Raw genomic sequence first — 27,744 nt, 5'->3', positions numbered from 1 at the left:
TTGACGAGTCGCGAAACCAAGAGCGAGCCAAATGAGCACAGGGTATGTGTCGGCATCTGTCGAGAGTACGAAGCGTCTGTATTCGCTCCTGCACCAGGCGCCACTAGATGGCTCGGTATTCTACCGAAAATCTTTCAGTCCCGAATCTCTCGTATCTCGTGCGAAGTTTCAGCTAGGTTGACTATGGGACTGTGGAAAAGAGCAGTATTTATTGTAACTCGTGCTCGCAGCAAAAGTGACTGGTTAGATTGGCTCATTTGACATGAATGAATGACAACTTGGCGCCATTTGAACGCACCACGTGCACAGGGCTGGATTTTCTTGCCAGTGGCGCCGCTTCCAAACGACCGCTGATACCGGAGTCCTCGAGAGAGCGATTGATCGAAGTTCAGACGGAGGCCCGCCCTCATACAAGTGAGTTCCATCCATTCTAACGCTTCTTAGAAGAGAATATTCTGCTTTAAAAGTTTGGTCCGGTGTTATTGTGCTGCTTCATTCTCTGAAAATGTTAGCACACATGCGCAAATTTGTATATCTGCCGAGGGCGCTAGCGGGAAATTTTATTCGGCTATATTATTGTAACACCACACTCTTAAAAAAGTTGCATCTATTAGGGTTTATAGTTGTTCCACAACGATAATCGTCATCTGCCTCGCCTGAGTTCAAAACGCTGCGCTCGCTACTGTCCTGTCGAGGATGCTATGTCACGCTGATAACGCGCATGCCGTTCGTCACTTGGAAGTACCGCGCTCACAGCGTTAAAAATGGGAAATGTGGGCAAGGTAGATGACGATTATCGTTGTGGGACGAGATACGTTCCAAAGAGTGGAAACTTTTTAAGTGTGCAGCCACGGTTAAGGAATCTGTCACGTGATTAAAGAGCTATGACTTTAAGTTACCTTTTTCATAATGTGCCAATTCTATACCATGACTGAGCGAAAGTTTTGATGTGCGCCAAACCAACAAGTGTCAAACGTTCTGTCCCCTGTGTCTCACGCAGTTCTCATGGCGGAACGACGCAGCGAGGACTCGTAAACTTGAATACCCGCTGCCGCTTGCTGTGGCACTTGTGCCACCGGAATGGCATCTACCACAGTGTCCCGCAATGGAACCATGAGCGTGCATCTGACACCGCCGCACGGAGACACTGAACTGCTGAGCGGCTGGCGCAAGAAAATGCTCTATGTGCTCGTGGCGACCACCATCATCATAACGTCGCTGAACGCCTCGTTGTTAATGTGGACGATAAAAGTCCTAGACTTGAACTCGGTAAGGAATGCAGTACCATCCTTAACAGGGAATTGAATTACTCGGAAGTGCAATAGGCGCACGTTTGACAAGCACTGCTTGAATAACTCCGTTTACCTCACTTTTTCAGCCAGCAACGCGTTGATGTTGTTTATTAGTGCTTCATTTGTTTTGTTATTAGCATTGATCTTTACCAAAGGCGTATTGTTAATGCCATTTTCACTGTGCAGGATGGGCCAGGTGTTTTGACTTTGACAACAAGCGGCATGAAAATCAGTGGGCATGGCCAGTTCTTGGATATCCTTACTCTAAAACGCATTCAGCATACTGCTCAAGTAAGCACTATTCTGTTATGCTTGTTTTCGTTTTATAAATAATAACAATTATTAAGATAATGACAAAGTATTCTACAAAGCGAACGAAGGACTTTGAGCTCCTTTAGCTGAGTGAGCATTCCCATGAAATATCGGAATCCCGTGAATGAAAAAAAAAAAATGAGGCCTAAGAAACAAGAAATTTCTTCACTGACTATGTACATATCTGGAACCCAATACTAAAGCAAGGAAAGCTACGTGCTGAAATATTTTCTCGTGGTGAATGCCTATGAATGAGAAATGCAAAATGAAAGCAACTAGTACCGAGAAATTGTGCTGCGATATGCAGTGGGATCTTTGGAAACAAAACATGCACGTGAACTGTAAAATGAAAACCGCGTGACCATACGTACGCTTTTAAAATACTCCTGATCATTTGATTTCTTCTGCAATGGACAGTGTGCTGTCATCACGTGGCAGGCCGGAGCTAGGATGTTCGACAGCGACAACTAGTTCTCCTTTACATTGCTAAAGAATAGACTTCGTGAACACAATGATAAATGTACGTGTGCACAAACACCACCCATTTAAGCATAATATCGGCCTGAAACACTGCGCAGCACACTGTTCCGAACATTATACTCGTAACTTTGTCTCCAGCAATATTTTAGTGCGAGCAAATTACCTGCTATTTGTGTAAGAAGGAGCAGCGTAATCTGCGAATATGTCCTTAATAATAAGTGTTTGTCTTGGCCGCCAATATTACTCACCAACAACTTTCCCAATATTATGTTCTCTATCACGAGTGATAGGTATCGGTTCGTGCGAAGCGCTCAAAATTAATCTGTTGTCGCCCCCTGCTGCTGAGTGAGTTCCAGCAGCTTGACCTTTTTCTAAATGCACTAATGATTTTCACATTGCCGTAAGGCCGAGCTTCAATTCGATACGCGTCTAACGAAGTTGTGCTAAAATTCTTCTCACCTACGGGAGTAAACTGTCGTTTGTATACTGCTCATACTCTGTGTATTACACGATGTGTTGTACTGTGCCTTCCTCTTCTCTCTCCCGTTTTTTTCTCCTCTTCAAGCAGGAGGGTGTGGTGTCTCTTCCAAGACGCTATTGATTGCCTGCCTCTATATGCAGGGTGGTCATTATTAGGCTTTGCGTAATTTTTAAAAATTTCCTCTAGTAGATAACATACTTCTAGACCTTGAACTGGGTTATTCTGAGAGGCGGACGTTGCTTGCAAGAGAAATGGCAACACATATTCAACCAATTAACAAAAAAATCACTAATTAGCTTCTTGTTCCTCATGTCCTCCTGGAAATTCATTTCAAGTGGATGTGTCCTGCAAACTCACCGGCTACAATTCGTAAATTGCAATATTTGCTCTGAAGTAGTTATTAAGAGGTTAATTAGTTAATTTTTGCGAATTAATTAAACATGTGCTTCAATATCATGCTAGTAAAGTCCGCCTCTTCGAATAATCCATCTCAAGGACAAGGACTACGCTATCTACCACTAGCGATTTTTAACATTTCCGGAAAACTTAAAAATGAAAACCGCGCATATGATTACACAAGCAATAACTTTTTATATGCTTACATGACTAATTCATGTATAGCCTACCAACCTGCTTTCTTAGTGTCAACCTATATTCTTTTCAATATTTGCTATACATACATACTAACAGATTAGTTCTCATCTGACGATGGAAATGTTAATATGCTTGATCTGACGTCACTTTCTGTCCACCATCTCCTCTCCCAAGATTACTACTTTACTCGCCATGATCGCTGTGTACGACTTGCCCTTATTGAGAACTCAGTTATGACGTACAGGAGATCGCGCGGAGGCTTTTAGGTTACGTATAGGAGCGTGGGAATAGTAATTTTTTAAAACGAAGCAAATATGAATGGACTGTCGAAAAAGCTGAATCGAATCGAATACGTGATACCTTTCGAATAGTTTCCGAGTAATGAAGAGTCTCTTTCTCTATTACTATAAAACAATATTAACGTCTCCGTAATCGCTACATTAACAATTTACTGTGTATACTCTGCACATTACGAAATAGGATTTATCGAAACCTCCATTAAAACATTATTCACAATTAATCAAGTTTATTCAGAGTATGCATGGCGATTCATTATCAGATTATAGTTGAAGAAAGGCCGTATTATTAACCTATTAACATCTGTGCATACCTTCGAGACTAGAACAGAAATGGGCGTTGAATGCTGCGATGACAGAGCAAAAAAAAAAAAAGAAAGAAAACATATTCTCCAGTTTAGAATCACAGCTAGTAGTGAAGGTATCGACGAAATTCGTCTGGTCAGAATTATAGCTGCAGCTCGTGCAACTGTGACATCAAATAATGTTGACATGGGATGAGTGTAGAGTTCATTTCAGCCGACAACCTAGTTAACGCTTTGATAAGTAATAGCAAACAAGAACCATTACTGAATCTCTTGTCTGAGCGAACTTTAAGAGAGAATGGTTGCAGCTTAGTTGGAAATGTCTGACGTGACACGGCGTGCTTGTGTAACCTCCCATTTCTTATCTCCTCTCTGACAGAAGGGGGAGGGGGAGTAATTGGCTTCAGTTTCATGATTGATCTTGAACACCTGACAATGTGAAGCATTCGGAAACCATTAAAGAAATATTCGTATTTAAGAACAGGGACTATTCGACACAAGTTCCCAATCGAATACAACAATATTCGATTCGTTGTGCGAAAGTTTCTTTAATATTAACGCGCTCCTAAGATTAGACACTCAAGCGTTTTCTTTTATTGCCAGCAGTCAACACTAGCATGGATAAAGGTGTTTCACTGGACGAAGTAGATGCATGACGATTAAAAAGAAACTTAGTTTGTTACATTCCCTCTAAAAAAAATTAGTATAAGAAGCTGCACTCTGGCTAACTAAAATTTGCATTTATTGTTTAGGAGAAAGGCCTAATAATAGAGTCCGCTGGAGACGTCAAGCTGCAGTCGCTGAATCGACAAGGTCGCTATCACAACAGTTTGACTCTTGGTAAGTCCGATAACATTTAGAAAACTTCCTTTAATAATTTTTCAACTGTACAGAATGCACCGTCCTAATACATGTGTCTCACAGGCAACTTTGCGTACCTCATGAATGCCTAAGCAGCCGACATAGGTATATCAGAACTACAGTATAACCTTAACTCGTCTTTACTTGCTCGCCTTAGTTTTTTTTGTTTTGTTTTGTAGCTTGGTACTGATTTTGACAGCGTACTTAAAATACGGGCTCGTTGATAAAATGCTTCCGAGTCTGTCTTGCGCAGCTTCCGTCGCGGCTGTCTTGAGTGCGGAAACGGCTACCACAGGAGCCACTGATTCGGGAGTGGCTGTATTTGTTAGCACGCGCTCTCGGATGGATAAAGCGCTGACACTTCAGCTTGTTACCTCCAAATTTAATTTTGGCGACTGACAATGATAGATAGCAAACGCTGCCTTCCCGTATGGAGTATGACATTGATCAGCTGAAGTCACTTAAAGCAATGCGTGCAAAGCATACCATACGGACAGGGGCGGCCTATCCGTGTAATACAGCATGTTACATAGGCAGCAGAGGCCTCGTGTTTCGAACCAGTGTCTCATCCTCGAGACGGTGCAAACGCTCGGCGCCGCACATGGTCCCGTACTATAGAAAGTCGTGATAGGAGCTGCATTCAACGAAGCCCGTAAGATTGCCCGTGAAGACTAGGCAGAGATACACTCCATCGAAATAAGTTTGCAAAAGTTTTTGTAAAAGCTACAGCGGAGGCTGTGTGAGGAAGAGAAATGTTAGCAGCTTTAGATCAGCGATGAACCACATCATAAATCATAACAAACGTGGAATTAGCTTTAGTCTAACAATTTAGAAGATTTTGCGCTAAACTTTGCTTTGTGGTGCTCAAATTTCTTTTTAACATCGCATTTTACGGTCAGCATCGGTGAGCTAAGCATTTGGCATCCCTGCTTCTTTTGTTTATGCCGGAAATCAAATTGTTCAGTTTAACTTTTTTGAAAGAGCTTCTTCAAAGAAGCACCATCGTATGCACACTTTGCTGTCACATTAGCAAGTTGCTGCAGATATGTGAATTTCTTATCGCTGCATGTCGATAAGTAAATGTATGTGCCAACTAGGCAAACAAGGATGTGACGTACTTAGCCGAATGATTCCAACTGAAAGTCACGGTGCTGTTGTAAAATTTAATTAGAAACAAAGCCTTAAGAAAAGACATATCTTTTCTATTTAGAACTAAAGCGCAGATCACTGTTCACGAAGTGCCGTAAGATCGCAATTGTATTTTTGAACTTAGACATAGTTACCGACGAAGTTGACACCACAAATAAGTGGGGGAGACGAATTCCGAAAAATTGTATGACTGTTCGAGCTTTTCCGATGGTGTTGGTTATAAGTGTTTTGAACGCACTGGAACACGTTGGAACACAAAAACATCGAAACATGGCTTTTGTCCAGCGGAACATAAAACAAACTATTCATTATACATCATTAGGTACGGTCCTTTACTGACTCCTTATCACTTAAGTTTGGTGGAGCGGACATATAATCTTGAACACAAATGTATTTTTACTGGTATTTTTGAGCTTACAAGCGATACAATTTCCTGCTTTTATTTCAGGCTCTGGAATTCTAGAATCGCGTGGTAGCCACTTTTTGGTGCGAAATCCTCAAGATAATGTCTTATTTCGAAGCGACCCATCTGAAGTCGTTGTAGCGACTGACAATCTCCGAATTTCCAGTAAGTATACTGCCAAAAAAGATTTATAAAAATATTTGCGTGCAGATGTGCACGAGTAGCATTTTGTGGGCTGTTGATACCATTTCGCGCATATTTTCAATACTATGCAGCACTACGTTCGCAATGATTTGCGCCCATCATGAAAGCATTGTGCTGTCTGAAAGGTGTTTCCTGAAAAGTACTGCAGACCACATCACTGCATGTCGAAACTTAGCGTAATTTTTTAAATGTTATTCCTAATTTATTATTATTTTTGTTTTTAGCTTGACTCTTGCTGACATTACAGAGAGCACTGTTTACCGATAAAACACGATGACACCACGCATTACCGCCGCAAGGCTTATTGTCGGAAATTATTAAAATGAGAAATGTGCGCCTGCCTACAATCACGTATAGCATGCGACAAGGTAATGACAAAAAAATTGAAAAAACCTGGTTCAATGCACGATTTGAAGACCCATAGCGTTCGGTCGTCAGAGGTTTGACGACCGAGCACTGTAGATCTTGTAATTGTACATTGCACTGTTTTTTTTTTTCGGGGCACAGTTTGGCCAAAGTTAGCTGGTACACACTGTATTGACAAATCGACGTGGCTGTAAAATCAGCCAGCCTTTGTTTAACGTTAGTCACTGGCTAACATTATAGCGCAGTGACGCGCTTGGACTTTCTTCGTATTTTTTTCGTTACTGCGGAAACACTAGTGCTGAAGGCACTTGCTAAAACTATATGTTGACAAAGCCAAGAAAATGAAAACTTGTCGTGAAAGTGTTTCATTTCCAATAAAAAACTGCAGAAATGTCCAGAAACAGATAGCTAAAATAACGAGGAATTGCTACGACAGGATGGCAAGAATTCACGTGTGCAAATTGCAGCAACTGTAAGTAAAGCATTATGGCGTTGGCACGACGTGCCACCTCGAAGGACTATAGGTGTTCGTGCGTAATCTGCGTATTGCTGATACGTATCGTGCACCATGCTATAACTATCCTGGAGGAATTCCGCAGGGCACATCACGGCATTCTTTATCTTTTAAAAACATGAACGTATTACTCCTTTCAGCGCCGTAATATTCAAATAAGTTCATAAGTAAAAGCACAATCAGGAAAATATTTGTTGGGATGAGAACGGGAAAGCCTGAAACGTTCTTCTGTAATTCATTAGTTATGGTGTCAATACGTAAATACATCAATGTGAAGCTCGCAAAGTTTTCTTTTTGATATTTTGTTTATGCGCATCTCATTTTATGTGCTTATGCTCATAATCTTAATATTTTCGCCTCCTTTTGTTCTCCTTCATTCTTACTCCAGCACTCAGCATCAGGCTAGAGCACAGCTGCACATTTAAGCCGACCTCATAGCTTTTTCGTTATAATAAAGCTATCTCTCTTGTAAGGTGCTAATACATATTAACCCTTTCAGACACTGCTTTATCCTGTAGATTCATAGTTCATGTTGATTCAGAATGACAGAAAGTGTACAGCTGCAGAAAAGATAAAGAATTTTCAATTGTTTAGTGAGTTTTGTCAAGTTTGCAAAATGTGGACTCCAGTCGAAAACTCACTACAGGAACATCAAATATGAGAACATAAACTATTTCGTGTTTTCAAAAACTTGAAGAGCACTTTTTCAGTTACTTGAAAATTATGCCTAGTGCATGCCATTGTGAAAAACGATGAAAGCAGTGAACCCTCTACATGCAACGTACTAACACCGAGTAAAATCACCCAACCGTCTGCGTTCCCACTGATTGTGCTAAAACATTCCGCACGTTATTCAAAACTGCAGCACAGTTCCAATCATAAGTGTTTGAGGATGCATGCGACACATTTTAATATCGTTGCTTCATCAATGCTTTTGCTGTTAATGCACTATCTTGCTGTACACAATTGTGTAAACAGCAGCTGAAAAAGCTAAACAGTGCGCCACGTTACCTGATCTGCACGCTATCGGCGTACAATTAACAGCAATGGAAAGAACAGAAACGCATATTTGTGTTTCTGTGTCTACCAAGATGTCTGACTGATCCGACTGTATTTTTGCGCTGGGTTTTACGTGTGCGACATGTTTACAGACCGAATGCGGAGCGCTGCTGCAGTGGCTTTCAAGTACCGCATTTAAAGCAACTTCCCATTAAATGTTGTTCCATTCTCATATCGTTCCAGCCTCGTAGTACGCAACAGGCAAAATATGCAACATGAACTAGGAGTACAAAACACACTATATAATGGGTGACAATATGCTGCGAAATATGCCGGCGCATAACCGAAACTGATTTTAATCTTTTGTGCTGGCTCTCCGCCGTGAATTATGCAGCGAAGGCTGGATTTCAGCTGGATGGATCCCTGCACGCTGAAGTCGTCAGAGGTGGTTCCGCCCGAGACCTCAAGTGAGTTTGCCTGAAGTTGAACGCCAGTTCTGAGGTTAAACAGGTCAGCACAGCTGTTTTGCGTACTCTTGCAAGCAAGCGCCAAAAATAGCACCTCTTCTCTGTTCAGTTCTCTCAAGCAAGTTTCCGTGTTCGCTCGTTGCAAACCATTGCGCGTACTCTTGTTGTAAATGCCTGTGGTCAACATTAGTAATCAACGAAGCTCGCTTTACAACACGAACACTGATAGTCACTTTCTCTAAAGATGATCTGCTGGTGCTGGCAGACTGAGTTCGATTCAAGAAAAAAGAAATTGGGCAGCCTTGCGGCAAAGTTAATTTGTATGTTGTTTTCTACGACCGACAAACTAAAAACGACTTTGCTCGAAGTCTAATTCATGAGATAAAATGTCTGAATGTTCTGAATGCCTTTCCCAACAATGATGCGCATAAGCTGCACTCGATCTGCAAAATGCCCGTCACAGTTTGAGAACAGAAATATTTTGTCTCTCGCGGTAGATTTGATCAACGATAAAAACTGACTGTCTATTGAAAGCTATCACGAAAGAACTGTGAAAATGCGATAGCATCAATTAGCACTGGCTTCAATGAAGAAGAGAGGAGAAGAGAAACCCAGGAAGTGTGACGACGGCATGCAGCGTTGTGAATATTTCGCGAGTGGGCACCGAAACTATTGTGCCATGTCAAAGAAATGTGACCGAGCCACACTTTCATGTTATGGTCGAGCTGCTTTGGCTATACCTACAACGTTCAGTGGTAGCTTTCCTTCGACATAAATTGGCGACTTCACCAAGAGCACCATGAACGCTCAAGAAACATGATTATAGAGCCTCATTGATTCACAGGCTGCACTCGCTGCGGTTGATTAGTGGCTATGGTGTTGGGCTGCTAAGCACGAGGTCGTGGGATGGAATCCCGGCCACGGCGGTCGCATTTTCATGAGGGCAAAATGCGAAAACACTCGTGTACTTAGATTTAGGTGCACGTTAAAGAACCCCAGGTGGTGCAAATTTCCGGAGTCCCTTACTACGGCGTGCTTTATAATTAGATAATGGTTTTGGCACGCGAAACCCCATAATTAATTTTTTTTCACAGATTGGCCGCCTTGCTGCTGGTAAGGAACAGTGATGGCTCAGAACCGCGCCTGATCTTTCGCTGCTTCACTTTTGTTTGCTAAGAGATAACGTGCACAATTACATCTCAATCACATACAATTACACCCGCCGTGGTTGCTCAGTGGTTATGGTGTTGGGCTGCTGAGCACGAAGTCGCGGGATCGAATCCCGGCCACGGCGGCCGCATTTCGATGGGGGCGAAATGCGAAAACACCCGTGTGCTTAGATTTAGGTGCACGTTAAAGAACCCCAGGTGGTCAAAATTTCCGGAGTCCTCCACTACGGCGTGCCTCATAATCAGAAAGTGGTTTTGGCACGTAAAACCCCAAATATTATTATTATTACATACAATTACAGACAGGAAACCGCGACGTCGCCCTTGGGATTGTAATTTTGCGCGCTCACCTTGTTCTGTAGATTGGCCCGCCCGAAACGCAGGTTTCTTTTGTTCCCTTTAGCAACAGAAACAAACCCTGCGCATAGCTGTAGTTTCAACACGATGATGCTTCTGCGCATAGATAGACTCCAGCGTGGCTCGACAACCTTTTTCATGGACAGTGGATTGGCCGGCACGGGCCTGTACCCTGGCCTGCAAGGTCACCGGACATGACACCGCTGGACTTCTTCTCGTGGGTTGACGTGAAAGATCGTGTGTATAACAGCGAAACCACCACACCGGACGCTCCAAAGGCAAAAATAAGAGAGAGAGAGAGAGAGAGAGAGAGAGAGCAAATGATAAGGAAAGGTAGGGAGGTTAACTAGGACTGAGCCCGGTTGGCTACCCTACACTGGGGAAAGGGAAAAGGGGACGGAAAGATTAAAAGAAGAAGAGAAAGTCCACCGGGGATATCGTTCAGTCACTCAGTCCGGATCATAGTCGCTGACTCAATCCAGTAGCCTTCAAATATCGCAGCAGAGCTTTTGTGGCCTTTTGTAGCTGCGATATGCGAGGCCATGGTCCCAAGATCTTCTTCAAGGTGAACGGTGTTCTATCGAGCTGATTGAGAGCTGTGCAGAGGTCATGTCTTTCGTTTTGAAAAGATGGGCAGTAGCACAGTAGATGTTCTATAGTTTCCTCGGCACCGCAGGCATTGCAGTCGGCGCTATCAGTCATTCCAATCAAAAACGTATATGCATTGGTGAATGCGACGCCTAAGCGTAAGCGGCACAGCATTGTTTCTTCATTTCGCAGAAGTCCTGGTAACAGCCGCAGTTGCATAGAGGGGTCGAGGAAATGCAATCGTTCTTGGGTGAATTCAGGTGTGTGCCACTTCTGTAATGTCATACGGTGCGCTACCTTGCTTAGGTGTTGGGCTGCGTCGGTCCGCGATAAAGGTACAGAAACAAGGGTTGCTCCTTCGTGCGCTTTCCTGGCAGCTTCGTCAGCGAGGTCGTTGCCGGAGATACCGCAATGGCTAGGCAGCCACTGAAACACGACGTCGTGTCCTTTCGCTATCATATGATGGTGCACTTCTCGTATCTCCGACACTAGTTGTTCACAGCAGTCTGCCAAGAGCTTGCAACGTCGTTGATCAAAGCTGCAACAGCACTAGTGTTGGAAAGAAGCAAGTACTGTATTGCTTCAGACGGTGACCTGTTTGAGCATGTGCTGTAAGTGGTAGTGGAAAATAACCGCTAAGAACTGGTGTAACACGTCACTGTTTAACGTACCTTCATAATGTCACCCTATAAAAGTTTGCGACAAAGATAGAAATAGGTACAAAAACTGCTTTGTTCTGCCTCTTTTCCGGAGTTCAAGAGACAGAAAGCGTCAAGGACTAAACCAATTGCACTTTGGATGTTTGCGGGCTGCTGTGACATTTTACGTGCTTTTGGTTTATTCTTTATTGAAATAAATTCCTGAGTAGCTCTTTTTTGTTCATCCGAGAGCTACCTTTTTTTTTCGTGCTGTTTTGACTACTGTTTTTTTTTACAATGGTTGAATTTCTTTTGTAGCTTTGTTTCTGGATACGCGAAGGTTAAAGCTATCCCGAGTGCCTCATGATCGAGCGCAACATTCTTGCGTCCGCAGATGCTGATGCTTATCGCGCTACGCTAGTTAGGTCGCGAAACCTCTCGAGCCATCCTACATGGCAAAGCCTTATACGATGCGGCGATAAGCGCATGCAGCCATATATTTCTCAAAGGTTGCTTGGAGGCGCTTGAGTAGCGGCGCGCGAGCGCGCATCTATTTCCTATTTCGCGGGCTTTTGTTTTTTCTTAGAAAAAACAACCAGGCGCACTTCAGCACGAAATAAATGCTTGATTCGGAGGTTATTTAAGGTTCCCTACAACATTGCAATTGATATGTTTGAGATTCAAGCAATAAATAAGAGTTCACTAAATAAAAGTAATTAATTAATTAATACTTCGTGATGAAAAAATACTGGCCGTAAGTACACACGACAGCCGCTACCTTGCAGTCGGTACGGTTTCTCCAGAGCTCCTGGGTTATTTTTTAAATTTTGGTCCAAGTTAACAGGGACACCCGGTATATATATATATATATATATATATATATATATATATATATATATATATATATATGTTGCCCCACATGACTTGAGCCACATCTTTAAAAAATGAAAGGCACTCCGGACCGAATGCATAATGTTGGCACTGGTATAGAGCTACTCAGGCTATTTTTATTCTTCCCCTAACTAACGGATTAATCATGTTTATTTAATCAACTTTTTAAGTATTGGCTGCAGACCCCAAGTGTGATACGCAATGTTGTACAGTACCTTGAGAAACATCTCAACAAATTGTTTAGAACACGATATATCTCACGTGGTCCTATTATCTCACGTAGTCCCAAAAAATGCCGTGAAATAACGAAAAAATACCACGTGACGGGGCGCTGCGCACTGTTATTTTGCTGCTCTCAAGTGTGTGATGGAAGAACAAGGTCGGTCGGAGCGAGACGGTCGCGACAGGGCGTTATGCCTGGTGCAGGCATCTGGGCATGCGGCTCTTATCGCATGACAGTGCAAATGCCTGCTGCTTGCCGAGCGTTGTCGAAGCGATAAAGCGTCTAAGGCCACGAAAAAGAAAAGACGAAAGCAGCACCGTGGCCGCACTTTGGTTCTGCTTGAAAGAAGGAAAAGGCGAAGCGTGTGGGAGTTACGGAAGGCGATGACGGCTGCTACAATTTTGTGTCGTACACAAATGACCTTGTAGTGGTTTTCGAATGGAATGATGGTGCTACAACTTTAAACCTTAGCGCTCGAATAACAGCGGATAAATCACTCGGGGACAAAACTAACTAATGGTAAAAGAACCTTCGCTATATTCAAGGAAGTTTACGCATGTCTTCTTCAGACGATGACTCTTGTCGCACTGGAACCGTTTACTCACTCACGCTGGCACTCACGCTTACTGTCTACCAGACGTTTTCTTTTTTTTTTTTTGATCTCGCACCCCGCACGTGCGTATCGCTTCGTTGTCGCAGTATCGGGCGGCCGCGTCTCGCTTCATACTTGTGCAGCGTGACTGCGGCGCGTCAGTCTCTGAGGGAGTGCGCCCGCAGGCTATCCCAGTTTACCTATAAATCGTACCTTATGTGCCTCGTTTGAACCAATCGCACCGAACTGCAGCATATCCAGTGCTCCCCAGGTGCCCGTACCCCTGCGTGTTCTCCACAGTAGCGCTATTTGGCTGTGACCAACGTTGGGCAGCAGATATGGCTGACTCCAATGATGAAAGAGTGGATATGATTTTGGCTCCAGGTGCGACAACTGGACATAGAAGGCGCGCAGTTGAACTATTTCAACGCTGGCATCAAGGTCAGTGTCCGAACTCAATGACGATTGTGCGTGCATATGAAACGCCGAGACAGACTGGAACGAATAAACGACATAAATATCCTAGGCGAGGACGTGGAGACGGCTTTCTGTCAAAGTTTTCTTCAGACCCACGTGCAAGTGTTCGTAGTGTGGGTGCAGAAGCTGGAGTGTCAAAGTCTTCAATGTGGAGAGTACTTAAGAAAAGACAACTTCATCCGTACCACGTGCAGCTGCACCAGACGTTGGGGCCCAGCGATTTCCGAAAGACAAAGTACTTTGCAAACTGGATTATAATCAAAACGGAAGAGGATCCAGGCTTTGTCAACGAAATACTGTAGACCGATGAATCTACCTTCTCACGTAATGCCCAAGTGAACATCCGAAACGCTCACTATTGGAGGGACAGAAACCCTCACTGGGTTTTGAAGGCACATCACCGATGTCAGTGGTCGGTTAATGTCTGGTATGGAATTTCCGGTGGCACTATCATTAGCTCGGTGTTTTTTTATAACACGCTTGCAGGCGAAATATACGTCAACGACATGCTTGATGGGGTACTTGAGGATTTTCTTTGTGGAGTTCCATTGACTACGATCAAGGATATGGTGCTCCCACGCACGGCAACAGCAAAGCTTGCAAATGGCTGCATGAGGTATTCCAGCAGCAGTGGATTAGACGGCATGGGTCCATTGCTTGACCGGCATGGTCGCCTCATTTAACTCGACTCGATTTCTTTCTCTGGGGCAACGTCAAGGATCAAGTATACCGGACACCAACCACAATATCAGACAACCTAAAAGAAAAAAAATAAGACAAGTCGGCAACTCCATCCCTAATACCATGATCAACAACGCCTCGGAAAATGTGCCTATGAGGTGCCAAATGTGCATTGCAGCAGATAGTGACTCTTCGAACACGCATTATAATCAAAGGGCGCTTTTTGGATTGAAGGTCACTGGAATATCATGCCGGCCCCTAACGCGGCCTCCCCACCCAACCCGATTACACTCCGTCGGCAGGCTGCCAGCTCTTGCCCATCTCAAGCATAAAAAATAAACTATGCTCTTGTTTCGTCTCCTTAGACGCTTTATCGCTTTGGCACCACTCGGCCAGCAGCACACATTTGCGCCGTCATACGATAAAACTCCATGCCCAGATACCTACACCAGACATAACGCCCTATTGTGGGCCAGTGTCACTGCAGCTGACCTTGTTCATCCATCGCACGCTTGAGAGCAGCAAAATGCCAGTGCGCAATCGCCCGTCACGTGGTATTTTTTTCCTATTTCGCGGGCTTTTATTTAAACGCGGAAGAAAGGACCACGTGAGATATATCGTGTTGGAAACAGTTTATTGAGAGGTTTCTCAAGGTGCTCTACAACTTTGCTTATTGCACTTGGGATGTGAAGCCAATACTTAAAAAGTTAATTAATTGACATAACTATTCATTTCGTTAAGAGGAAACTTCAGCTCAAGTTCTCCTATCCAGATACATGTAAAAGGAGAATTCGTTTTTCTTGGCAACAACTGCACCAAATTTAATGAAGTTTGTTGTATTTTAAAGAGAAGCTTAAAATCTAGTGACTGTTGGTTTCGACTTTTTGCTTTAGGTCGCCAATCTTTATTAAAAATTAGAAAAAGTCGAAAATATTCAGAAAACGAAACTATCAAGTTTACAGGTTACAACTCTGTAAATCGGTAACGAAAAATGATAATACAAATATGGGAATGGTATATAATAGTACATCTAAAGCGGACAAAATTGATATGTTACACATGAATCTAAAATATGTAGTAATGTGAAAATAAAGCTTTGCAGAACCCTTTTAAACAACGTAACAAATACACCTAATTAATTGACATATATAATTTGTCCGCTTTCAGTGATCCAGTGGATTCCGTTTACAGAACCGCGATATCTGTTTTTTTATGCAGAGCTATGAATTTGTAAACTTGGTGCTTTTATTTTTTTCAGGCTTTCGAATTTTTAGGAATTCTTGTAACAAAGTTCAGGCTCTAAATCGGAATTCCACTTGCAACAGTCACTAGAATTTAACTTTCTCTCTCAAATGCAACAAATTTTATTGAAATTGGTCCAGGAATTATCTCGGAAACACGTTTTTGCGTTTTGCATGCATTTGAATAGGCCCCGTCGGAGTGGCGCCCGAGCTAAATAAAGCTTCCTCTTAAGGGGAAAATAAGGACTAGCCTGAGTAACTCTAGGCCAGTGCCAAGATTATGCATTCGGTTCAACTCGCGTCCGAAGTGCCTTTCATTTTTAAATATGTGGCTCAAGTTACGTGGGACAACCTGTATATATATATATATATATATATATATATATATATATATATATATATATATATATATATATATATATATATGTTTGTGTGTGTGTGTGTGTGTGTGTGTGTGTGTGTGTGTGTGTGTGTGTGTGTATGTATGTCTTGCGCATATTTGTTACAGCTACAGCTCTTAAAGAGCATGGCGCAGTACGTGCACATGTGGAAGCCCCTTGTGATGAGGTACTTTCAATGTGAATTAATCACTACTGAGGCGCAGCCTGAACGCATGAAATGATGAAGTCGTTCGTTTCCAGACAACAAGCCATTTATTCAAGAAAATACAGCACAAAGAAAGGAAACTCTACAAATTATCAAACACACAAAAAAGAAGTCCACAAGGTAAAGCTGAAAGTCAGAAGGGACCTACAGTTTCATGGTGTGCACTGGAGCTGCGAGATGAACTAGAGGTGGCGACGGAGGTGGCGCTCGGAGTGTGGTAGCAGTGGCGAAGCGTGAAATCAACGAAGAAAAATCCTGGTCGCCCCAGGCGAACGCCGGGGATCCAGTAATATAGTAAGTAGCTGGGTTGTGACGTTGGGAACATGGGCAGATAGCATTAACGTCGTAGAGGTCTCCACACCTTATACCAGGTCCAATAGGTTCACCCCTGCTCCCGGTGCCAAGTGTTGATTTCTCCCACGTCTATCGGCACCTTCCTGGGGGCGATATGGAGAACGCGGTGACCACGCGTCTCGAACGTCGCCCCGCAGTGGTCCAGTAAGAGGCACGAAACACAGGACTGACGCCGGATGGCTTCCCCCCTGCGCTCGGAGCACTTGCGAACTCCTTCCTCGCCGTTGACTTGCTCCTCTTGTTATTGTTCCTTGGCGAAATGGCGCAACCCACTCTGGGGAGTCGGACATGAATCGGGCGGGGAAAACACTGTTATAAATTTTTTTGCAGGAAATAAGGTGAAAAGGAAATAAGTATCTTGTAACTGCGAAATAAAGTTTCTACTATTACAGAAATGAATGATCAAATATCCAAGTGTTACAGAAAAAATTGCACGAGCATCTCGTCTCCCATTGACTCGTTTTCTTCTCCTTTTTCTTCTTCGTTTCTCCTTCGGCATTGCTGTGTAGGTCACTCAGTGGCTAAGAGAGAGCTAGTAAACTGTATAGAAAATAGCACACGAGCGTAGCTAGCTTTTTCACTGTGCAGTGGGTGGTCCCCTCAGTCCAGGAGTCCAGCGGCCTTAGCTGCCCTGTCCACTCGATTGACCAGGCTGAGCTGGTCCGTGGAGTCGGAACTGGGCAGCGCTGCCTCACATTGCCGTGTGGAGGGGGTGCGTTATGGGCGTGAGCTGTGGTGTGCTTGCACAAGCCCTTACCATGTGGTAAAGCGTTGCGCATTGATCCGTAGCGCATTGATCCAGCGTGGCCATTTATAGGAATAATGTTTCATGCTTTGATGTCACGCCTTTTCCCACCGTCGTTGTCGTCCTCCTCGAACTGTTTCTTCGCTGTGCTTGTGCAACCACTGCAGCGTCTCGTCGTCGCAGGGCCAACACAATCCGCTCACGGTATTCGCGCATTGAGACATCATATAACCCCCCTTCGAAAGAAAGTGTTTATTATTATTATTTGTTTTGAACACATATACACATATATACAGTTAACAGGAAAGGGAAGGAGAGGAGCAGGCTGGCAACTGCCACCGGAAGGGGCACAACGCCTGCCTACTCTTCTGAAGGGAGGTGACAGCAACACAGAAATGGAAGATAGGAAGGAAGGGAGGAAAGAGGAAAGGAAGAGCAACAGGACAAATCTAAAGACTAAAGTAGAACACAGTACACTAGCACGTTGTTCCGCCGAGTTTCGACTCTGCAGCCGGAATTAAAGTGACGCCGCATCGAACAGCCTCCACAGTTATCTATCAAATCCATGGCTAGTTTGCTACGCGGCTAATTGTGCGCTCCACGATGAGACGCCAAGTATAGCTGCACGCAATCACCGTTTCACTGGTAGTCGGTTCACAATATACACTACAAGGTGTTTGAACCCGCCACTTCCCATCTTCGAAGGAAGAAGCGTTAGGACACAGTACAGATCACACACAGTAGGGCCGGTCACTGAAGGTCACGCTACTACAGAATGTTGAACGTTCACGCTACAAACGTGAACTTAAGTTAGTTAGCTCTAGAAAGGTTAGTAGGGCGCGATGGGCCTGATCACGTTTAGATGCACAACCACTGGGGTATAAGCATTCCTCGAGTGTCGCACACCGCAGGCCAAGGAGGTGATAGTTTCTCACTAGCGACATGCGCTGCGCACTGAAAGCGGGACACTCAAATATAAGGTGCTGAAGTGTCTCGTAGCAGCCACAAGACGCACAGAATGGACTTGCCACACGCCCTTGTCTGTATAAACGTTCGTGCACGTTCACGCAACCAACCCTCAGCTTGAGCAGTTGTGCTCTAGCGCGACGAGGCAAGCCTCGACCACGAACACGGGGCGGGAACGTTCCATTTGCGACACGCTGATCTGGATGCTGCTTAAGTAGGCGGCGACGTATCAGGAGACGAGCGTCATCAAGCTTGCACAGAATTTCTGGGCAGTCACAGTTGTTATGAGCGCAACTTGAAGCGAGCCGATCAGCTTCTTCATTTCCGGCGATTCCTACGTGTGAAGGTATCCATTGAGCGACGACAGATACCTCACGTGATGTAATTTTGCTCGCAGAGTCAGTAATGCTGCGCACAAGTGGGCAATCAAGCTCACTGCGTTGTAACCTGCGAAGGGCAGCACGGGAGTCCGTAAAGATGACAACTTTCGATGTAGTTAACTCCTCTTGCACGTATTTCAATGCAACATTAATCGCTGCTAGTTCTGCAGTTGCTGACGAAGCTGGATGAGGTATTTGAAATATACGTCGTACTTTAGTTGAAGGGCAGAAAAAAGCTGCAGAGGCGCCTTGACCGTCGTTGTGTACAGATGCATCTGTGAAAACTTGAAGATAATCTGGAAACTTTTCGAACATGTGAGACTGAGCCAATTGGAATATTGCCGAAACAGCCATATCAGACTTTTTCTGCATGTCAGGGATTGTGAGGTAAATGGGAAGTACGTGTTTCGTGATACCTTTTGGAGGCGGAGACGTATCTGAAGCAGCATGTTCAGAAATGGTAGTGATATTCATAAATAAAGCCGCCATTTTTCCCATTCGAGATAACGGGCGGTTAATGAGACGATTAAGGAGCGATTGACCATTCGATGCGCGGTGCAGACGCTCAATATGATACAGAGCTCTCTGATCTGCTTGCAGCCTCAGGGGTAACTGATGCGCTTCAGTGAGTAATGCAATAGATTGCGCCTCACGAGGTAATCCAAGCATTAGTCGAAGGGCAACGCGATGATCTCGCTCCAGTTGGGACATCAAACTATGTGGTATGTTCAAAATTGGTAATGCGTACAGCATGCCTAAGAGTACAGATGACTGGTACACCTGAAGAGCCGTTGTTTGGTCGCAGCCAGCACCTCGACCAGTCAAGGCGGCCACATACTTAAGGAGGGAGTGCGATTTGCGTCGTACAGATTTAACGGCAGGACGCCAAGAGATGCGATCATCCACAATTAAGCCCAAATAACGGTGTTGTCGCACCCAGTTTATAGGCGTTTCGTCAAGATACAGTCGGCTCATCGTTCGACGAGCGCGTTGTTTAGGGTGATATGCTATTGCAGCCGACTTAGCAGGTGATATGATCAGTCCAACTTCACCCAAATACTCCGAAGTAGCGTTGAGAGCTCTTTGCAAGCTTGCACGAAGCCGCGGACCAAGGTGCGAAGGGCCGCTTATCCACAGAGCAATGTCATCTGCGTAGACAGCTATGTTCACAGGGAAATCAGTGTCCCGAGGCAAACGACTTGGAAGTGCGGCGAGTACGGTGTTAAACAAAAGCGGCGATAATACGCTGCCCTGTGGCACACCGCACTTCACATTTCGGTATTCACTAGTTACTCCTCCGACACGCACTTTCATACGGCGATCCGATAGAAAATTATGCACAAATTGTAGCAGACGACCCGAAATTCCCGCGGTTGCAAGAGCGGAAATAATCGCCTTATGCGGAACTGAATCAAAAGCTTGCTGTATGTCTAGGAAGAGCATGTAGGCAGAGTGCTTGTTTTCTTTAGCAAATTCGAGTGCTGAGACAAGGTCTGATATGCTGTCCAGAGCCGAACGGCGGCGCCGAAAGCCACTCATGACATCAGGGAAAAAATTCAGCTCCTCTAGCCTGACATCTAAACGAAACAAGACCATTCGCTCCATTAACTTGATGACATTTGAAGTTAGGGATATTGGTCGGTAGGACTTTAGGTGCCTTGCAGGACGCCCGGGCTTTAAAATTGGTATTACCACGGACGATTTCCATTCAGCAGGGATTACACCGGCTCTCCATACTTCATTATACTCGTCCAATATACGGTCATGGAAACTCTTATCAACGTTCCGCAATGCTTGGTACGTCACACCATCTTCGCCTGGAGCAGTGCGGCGTTTGGAGAGGCTCAGCGCGTGTCGCAGCTCCTCAAGAGTGAAATCTGCCTCATCCATCTGGCAGGCTGGACCATAGGAAGCGGTTATGGTGCTGTGACTTGTCAAAGAACGAAGGTCGCTAATTGTGGTGTCACTGGATGCAGAAGAGACGAAAATGTCTGCGAATGCCTCCGCTATTACTTTTGGTGACTGGTCAGTCGCTATGCTCAATGCAGCCGTAGGATTCTTGCAGATTTGAGGAGTGCGGAGAGCCTTCAGTATGCGCCATACATTTCCAAAACCACTTCCAGTGTGCAACGAACTACACAAAGCTTCCCAGCTCTTTCGACGAAGCTGTTTTGTATGCCGCCGTATGGCTGCATCAATGCGATTGTATATAGTCCAGTCGGTGCGTCGTTTAGAGCGCTGTGCCCGTCTATAAGCGCGCCGTCGACATGCGCGCAGCCGCAAAAGCTTTAGATCGGGATTTGGTTTGCCGATACGCCGTCGTCGTTGTACTGTAGCTTTTCGTAAGCACTCACTCATAAGTTTAAATAGGCTGTCTTGAGATGGTGCCTCTGAGATCAGCTGTCGGAACTTGTCCCAGTTAGTCACTGTATAAACGACATCCTGGCGACCCGCAGTATGTGTTGGTGTTAACCAAATGGGTAGGTGATCTGAGCCCCACGGGTCGGGTTCACATGACCAGGCTAAGCACACATCTCTCGTTGATATCGCAAGGTCTATAGTGGAATGCTCCTTTCCTCTACCTATAAATGTAGGTGAACCGTCATTCACTAATTGGAGATCATTCTTGATAATGATCTCGTTAATCTCTGTCCCACGATTGTCTTGGGGACGGCTACACCATCGTGGATGGTGGGCATTAAAATCTCCGCATAACACAAACGATGCCCCACACCGAGACAATAAGCTCTCAAGTAGCGAGGTATCGGAAGAACGTGTAGGCCTGTTGTATATGCTTGCCACCGTCGTACACACACCTCTGAGGCTCACAGTAACAGCTACACACTCAAACTCATCGTCACAGATGCCGTCTGTGTCAATAACCGCGAAGTCCAAGTCAGCACGAACGTACACTGATGCTTTTGAAGCATTGCGCGTATGCGCCTCCTCCACGCACTGGAAAGAGCCACAAGCTGGTTCCGCGCATCGAGTGTTACTGTGGACACCCACGAAGCCTGGCAATCGATATTCGTCTTTCCTTACGTTAGTTTCCTGAAGCGCTATAACGTCTGGTGGAGTCTTCATAGCGATGAGTCGAAGGACTAAATCCGCATGCCGCGGTCGAATCGACCTGACATTCCATTGCAGCACAAAGGGGCGAGGCTGCTGACAACTGTTGGAATTGTTTCCGGTAAAACGTCTAGCGAAGGCCGTCGAGGACAGGAACGAGTGCCTCCAAAAGTTGCTCTGCTGCTGACGCTGCTGGTGTCTGGCGACCGGCGATTAGAGATCTGATGACGTTGACAAGCATCTTTAGAAGATTGACAAGTTGCACATCGTCGTTGGCTGATACCGGTTTAGGTAATGTGTTTGCGGTGCTTTCCACCGTGGTCGAAGTCTTTGTAGATACTTGTTCCGACGGTTTCGATGGAAGCGCTGGCCACGATGTGTCTGAGAGGCAGAAGTTCCGCCCCCCTACTTTCCGATGCGTTGTGTCTTTGTCACTCTTTGAACGCGCTGCCTTTCCAGTCGCTGGGGCAGCACTACGGTGACGGGCGCTTTCATCTCCTGCTGCCTTCTTTTTGGATTTCTCTTTTAGTGCCTTTAGTTCATTCTTCAATGAGGGACATCCTTTATCTGTTGCCAAATGTTCACCATTACAGTTAGGGCACCGATATGCCTGACTTTCACAGGAATCTACATGGTGATTCCCACCGCATTTGGCACAGACCAAATCTCTGGTGCAAAAGCCCTGAACATGACCAATCTTAAAACATTTATGGCATTGCAAAGGCCGTGGTACGAAAGGTCGAACAGGATAGCGCACAAGTCCAGCCTTTATATGACTAGGCAGCTTTCCAGAGGCGAAAAGTATCTTCATACACTTTGACGAGCCTAGCCTTCGAACGCTAATTATTTTGCATGGTGGCGTGCAAACGATCATGTTCTTAAAAACGTCGTCTTTGAGATCCAAGTCCACGTCAGATACGACACCAGCTGCTATATTTGTACCCTGTGGTACGTAGGGACGCGTGCGGACCCCACAGATTTCAGACAAACCAAGTAGAGTTTGCACCATCTTGTCATCGGTAGTGTCAACAGCAATGACATTTTTCCAGGGGTTCACGCGAACCTCTTGGATTAGTCCAGGGGCAAGTTTGAAGAAGAAATCATTAAGTTTCTGTCGAGAGATAGCATTCAGGCTTACCATCGCGTCGACGGGAATGAAAGCTACTGTTGTAGTCTTGATGGTGTTGTATATGATAGTCCCTTCACTTGAGGACGATGCCGGTGACGTCCGTCGTGAGCGGCGGTGCTTGACAGGTATGAAAGCATCCGAATCTTCAGATCTTGAATCAGAAAGCTCGGAATCAGTAGCGTCGGATCCTACTGCCGAACTGAGCCGCTTCCGAGCCGCGGGCGGTCTATGCTGACCGCCGGACGTGTCCAAGACCATATCTTCCATGGCAAGCTCCGCGGGGAGGATCTCCCAGCAGAGTAGAAGACTGCAGGGTTCAGCACAAACGTCGTTGCCTGTTACTGATGCACGAAAATAAGGTAAATAGAGAAAAACTGCAGCACCAGAAGAAAACCAGCAACCGAGCACAGTAACTTCGTGTTTGGTAAGAACTGGCTCTAAATGCGTGATACACTTTGACACCGCAAACTTCATTTGAATCAAAATACTGAAATGCATATGTCACCATAAGAAGCCATAAGTGATGCATTAGCTCATCTAAGTGACCCGTTCGCACATCAACCGAATTTTATATATTTTTGTTGTGTTAGAGTACACTGGCCACTCCAGGATCACGTCGCTCCAGGAATTCGTGTCTCTGCATAAAAGCAGACCTCTAGTGTTGTCGACTGTATGCTTAACCCAGCACTTTCTAGATAAAACAAGTGTCCTGATTCTACATGAAATCAAAAAGTCACTGCGTACTAATGTCCCGAACTTTGTGAAATGTGGTTGCTGCATCACTGTCAATAGCCGAACCACACACAGGAGCTTCCGCGTCCTTAAAGCAATTAGTTATTTTGGTAGACAAGCTTGAGAGCTCACAAGAGTGTATAGTGTTACGAGCGTTTGCTTTTGTCGGATCCAAGGAATCCAGTAAAGACACCTCAGTAGTTATTTATGGAAACCAAACACCATTCCATGGAAACCTTGACATCTTAAGGTTTAGCTTGACAAGTGTGCATGCCCTCCAAAGAATTATTTTTTAACTTCGAGGAGGTACTCAGTCCTCAACGTCTTATCTCTCGCTTTTTCAACCAGACTGATGCATGGTAGCTCGCACACATTTACAAACCGGTCACTGCCTTCGTTGGGCTCGCGTAACACTGGTTGAAATGAGGAGGCAATATTCTCCTTGCTGGGTGAACATCCTTGGAAAAAACGGTATCTTTGCATGCGATGGCGTCATTACAAGTTAACTTTGCGTGAAACCAACTTTGCGTGAATCTGTGATTGCATACTTTCGACGCTCTTTGTTGGATAGCGCTTTTCTTTTTGTCGTTATCGCACTCTTGTACTGCATCCCCACAAATGGGGCTCATTCCTTCGGAGCTGGTATGAGTAAGCCCTCGATATACGCATTTTATGAGAGGGCATACATTGCGAAGTTCTTCTATAGGTGCTATCTCACCCGCTCGTTCATCCACTCGCTTCTCTCGCTGCTTCTCAGCTTTCTCGCATATTATAGAGCATCCCTCTTGAACACATTTGTCAAAGTCTACCCCATGCAAGCCTAACCACTGTGCCACGCTGATTAAGTCTCTCAAACTCATTTTAGGTCTTTTCTTTTTGAAATATGTGGCAAAGAACGACTTCGTCCTACTGTGGACGCCAATATGTCACCGTACAGATATTTTTACCGAAGTAATAGGTTCTTGGGCTTGTGCATTGCGAACAGTTTTAGGAAATAAAATACGCAGCGCACACACAAACAGGCTATAAAGCCTGTTTGTATTAGGAATCTGTAATATGTATTAGGAATCTCCCCCCCCCCCCCTATATGTACAGAGTCAATAGTTGAGAGTCACTTGGTATCCTTACGTGATTTGAAGGCAAAAGCACGAGGACATTTCCAAGTTACCTCCTTAAATTAAAGCTTCACCCTAATTCACCTTGCTATAATTTGCAACAACTTTATTCCACCTTAATCCACTTTGCTGTAATTGGTACCAACCTTAATCCACATTAATCTACATTAATACACTTGAATGCACTTTAATTATGTCGCCTTCACTTCACTTCAGCGTGGGATTTCTCAGTGCGAGGTGTTTAAAATTTACTATCTTTGGGGGCGTCGACCATTGGGAACAACGACAGGAAGATTGGTGATGACATCCCGGGTTTTATTTCAGGTTCAGAAATATTTCGACTCTAAATTCAGAACCTAAGTTTCGTTAGATTTCTACAAAATCAACCACGTTAGCTGTATTTTTGTTTGCGTTTATTCTTTCATTCTGTCAAAATCATAAGATCCAATATGTTTATTATGTCCCATATACCTATTCACGAATATTGTTTACATTACTTCATAGTTATTTTTCTTATTTTTATATTGAACTACCCGGTTGTTGGCCAATACCCCTGAGTGGCTATGTGCCACTAACATCTATGCTCTACGTCTGCGTGTACATCTACATTGTTGTTGTTGTGCCACCACTTGCTGTTGCTGTGTAAAAGGGCATATTAATCCTTTTTGACATCTCCCTGTAACAATATAATGTAAGGCGGAACTAATGGTGAAGCGCAGCTAGCGGTGTGTTCTGAGCATTCCTAATTCTTGGAAAGGAAGAGGATTCTTCGCGAAGTGCACTATAGATATGCCTATGGATTTCTGATAAATTAGTGTAATTTGTATGACCTTGTGATGCTACCTATACAGCCTGTCCCAGGTAACATGAGCCAAACATTAAAAATATGCAAATGCCGCGTAGCTGGACAGAACCAATGTAATGTCGTTCGCTATCGCTTGGAGATACTCAGATTATTTTTTTCATCCCGCCTAATTAGATAATTAGTCTTAATTAATTAATCGACTTCTCAAATATTATAATTAGATTAAAAGTGTCAAAGAGAAAATAGCGGAGCAAGATGAAAAACTTATGATACAGCTTTCTGTAGTTGGCTACGTGCCACATTAAAGAGTTTGTCCGAGCGTGAAAAAAGCCCGCGAATACGCGCAAAGGGCCTTGAGTGGCCAGCCGCGTGGCAATGTTGCGTATATTTGCGGGCTTCTTTCATTCCCGGAAAAACACTTTTAAACAGCACGGATTGAGCAACAGAAAACTGTATCGGAAATTTTTCATGTTGCTCCACAATTTTCTCATTGAGACTTCTCTTCTAATTGTAATATTCGAGAAGTTGATTACTTAATTAAGACTAATTATCTAATTAAGCGCGAAGAAGAACATAATATGAGTATCTCCAAGCGGCGGAAAACAACATTACCTTTGTTCTGTCCAGATACGCGGCATCTGCATATGTTTAATGTTTGGCTCAGGTTACGTGGGACACCCTGTATACTACAATAATGTGCGAGCATAAATTCAGGTAGTTCGTCACGAAAGCGAAAAATCTTTCGCTTTGATCGAGAACACGGCAGATTAAATGCGGACATAAAATCAGCGTTCCTTCTTTTATTTTCAAGGGTCGAATCCCCCACGAAGCGAATAAGCGTCCACGGAGAAGAGCAAGTTTCCATGGTTGCCCGTGCCGGTGATACATTAGTCACATCTCTTCAAGATATCCATTTACACACCAGGAAAGGACAGGTATAAAAGACGCACGAATTCTGTCTTCCTTTTTTTTTTCCTTCACCTTGTTGAAGAACAATTATTTGCGATCTACTTGGTGTTGAAATTTGTCTTCCTTGCCGGAATTTATATATCAGCTTACTCTGTACGCCCGCTTCCTTACCCTTGGGACGTTTTGTTAACTTAACGTCGAGCTTCAGTAAACCTGTTTTAATATGGTGTGCTTCATTCCAGATTGTGGTGGACTGCAGCCGACTAGAGGTCAAAGACCTTGAAGTGGCCGATCCTACTGTTCGTTCAACAGACGTGCGCGTCTACCAGCTCTGCTCTTGCGACGACGGCGTGCTCTTTCTCACACCTTCGGAACGGCACTGCCGAGCTTCTACAGACCTCTGTTCGAGCTTTCCTGCACCATCGATGACGGCATAAAACCGCGGAACTTGTATGCCAGCCAATTACACAGCGTAACACTGAATACAGGACCTACCTGGAGTCATATGCTTTACTTGTTGCTGGACTAGTTGGTTCAGCTTATTCCCCGAAGTTAAGACGCTCTTCATGTTAAGACGCTATTTCCTGTCCTAAAGCTTCTTTCCGCCCTTGGTTGCGTCTAAACCTCGGGGAATAATCATGTGCTTTGTTCAGACCTTCGAACATGCCTACAGTTTTGTGCGAGGAAACACACCAACTGCCGCCACTGCATGCTGCGAGGGGGGGAACGTTTTCTAAGGGGAAGGGTTAACCTTGAGCACGACGCTACTACTGCACATCGTATTATTGTATTTTACGGCTGCGTGATAAGAAAATAATGCTAATGGGAGTGATTCAAGTTACATCCTTCAAGTGCGTTTTCTCTGACATAGTTTACTATTGAAATAACGGTGTAAAAACAATGTGTCGAAACGAACATGAACTGCGAACTGCACCCTAGCTGTAATTTCTCCGATAATGAAACATGATCTGATATCGCTTAGAACATGCATGAAAGAGAACTGAATCTGAACAAAAAAATGAAAAGAGAAAAAAGCGGAATATGATCAGAAACGAAAGGGTTCAAGCATTAAGTCGGCAGAGGTATGAGTCCAAAGTGTCGCTCTTCTTTAAATTAGTTCTTTATTTCGGCAGTAGGTACGCGCCATGAGAATTTTATTACACACAGACTCCATGCGTCGTTCTATAGGCGTCTGCGGACAGGCGCTGGTTATATGCCGATAACTATGGGTACCGACGCTTAGGCGTTTTCGTTTGTGTTGAGCTTCATTTATTGGTCGTTAAGTCAGCGACTTACCTACCGGCCGTGACGAGAAGAGCTGTAAATTGTGATAATGTGAAAGCCCGCAAAACAC

At 44.5% G+C, this 27,744-nt stretch overlaps 1 protein-coding gene across 2 annotated transcripts; it reads left to right on the top strand.

Moving 5' to 3' along the window:
* Nucleotides 1-138: 138 nt before the first annotated feature.
* LOC142572050 (zeta-sarcoglycan-like) lies at nucleotides 139-27,402 on the top strand. 2 transcript variants are annotated; one of them, XM_075680852.1, is made up of 8 exons: nucleotides 140-414; nucleotides 1,001-1,269; nucleotides 1,479-1,583; nucleotides 4,513-4,600; nucleotides 6,219-6,338; nucleotides 8,651-8,723; nucleotides 26,293-26,416; nucleotides 26,633-27,402. In XM_075680852.1, the coding sequence occupies exons 2-8, from the start codon at nucleotides 1,081-1,083 to the stop codon at nucleotides 26,825-26,827; spliced, it is 894 nt and encodes a 297-aa protein (XP_075536967.1). In that variant the 5' UTR covers nucleotides 140-414; nucleotides 1,001-1,080; the 3' UTR covers nucleotides 26,828-27,402. The 2 variants fall into 2 exon arrangements, with proteins under 2 accessions (XP_075536968.1, XP_075536967.1); XM_075680853.1 differs by lacking the exon at nucleotides 26,293-26,416 and having other exon boundaries at nucleotides 139-414; nucleotides 26,633-26,771.
* Nucleotides 27,403-27,744: the final 342 nt, after the last annotated feature.

This window comes from Dermacentor variabilis, chromosome 2 (genome assembly GCF_050947875.1).
Source record: "Dermacentor variabilis isolate Ectoservices chromosome 2, ASM5094787v1, whole genome shotgun sequence".
Classification (NCBI taxonomy): Eukaryota; Metazoa; Arthropoda; class Arachnida; order Ixodida; family Ixodidae; genus Dermacentor; species Dermacentor variabilis.
This window is presented reverse-complemented; position numbering and strand designations above follow the sequence as displayed.

Excerpts from the sequence above, each read along its gene's own strand:
- LOC142572050 (XM_075680852.1), top strand. The coding sequence starts at position 1,081 with ATGGCATCTACCACAGTGTCCCGCAATGGAACCATGAGCGTGCATCTG. Across the intron at positions 1,584-4,512 it reads GCATTCAGCATACTGCTCAA|GAGAAAGGCCTAATAATAGA; the intron begins GTAAGCACTATT and ends TTTATTGTTTAG. Across the intron at positions 6,339-8,650 it reads TGACAATCTCCGAATTTCCA|CGAAGGCTGGATTTCAGCTG; the intron begins GTAAGTATACTG and ends TGAATTATGCAG.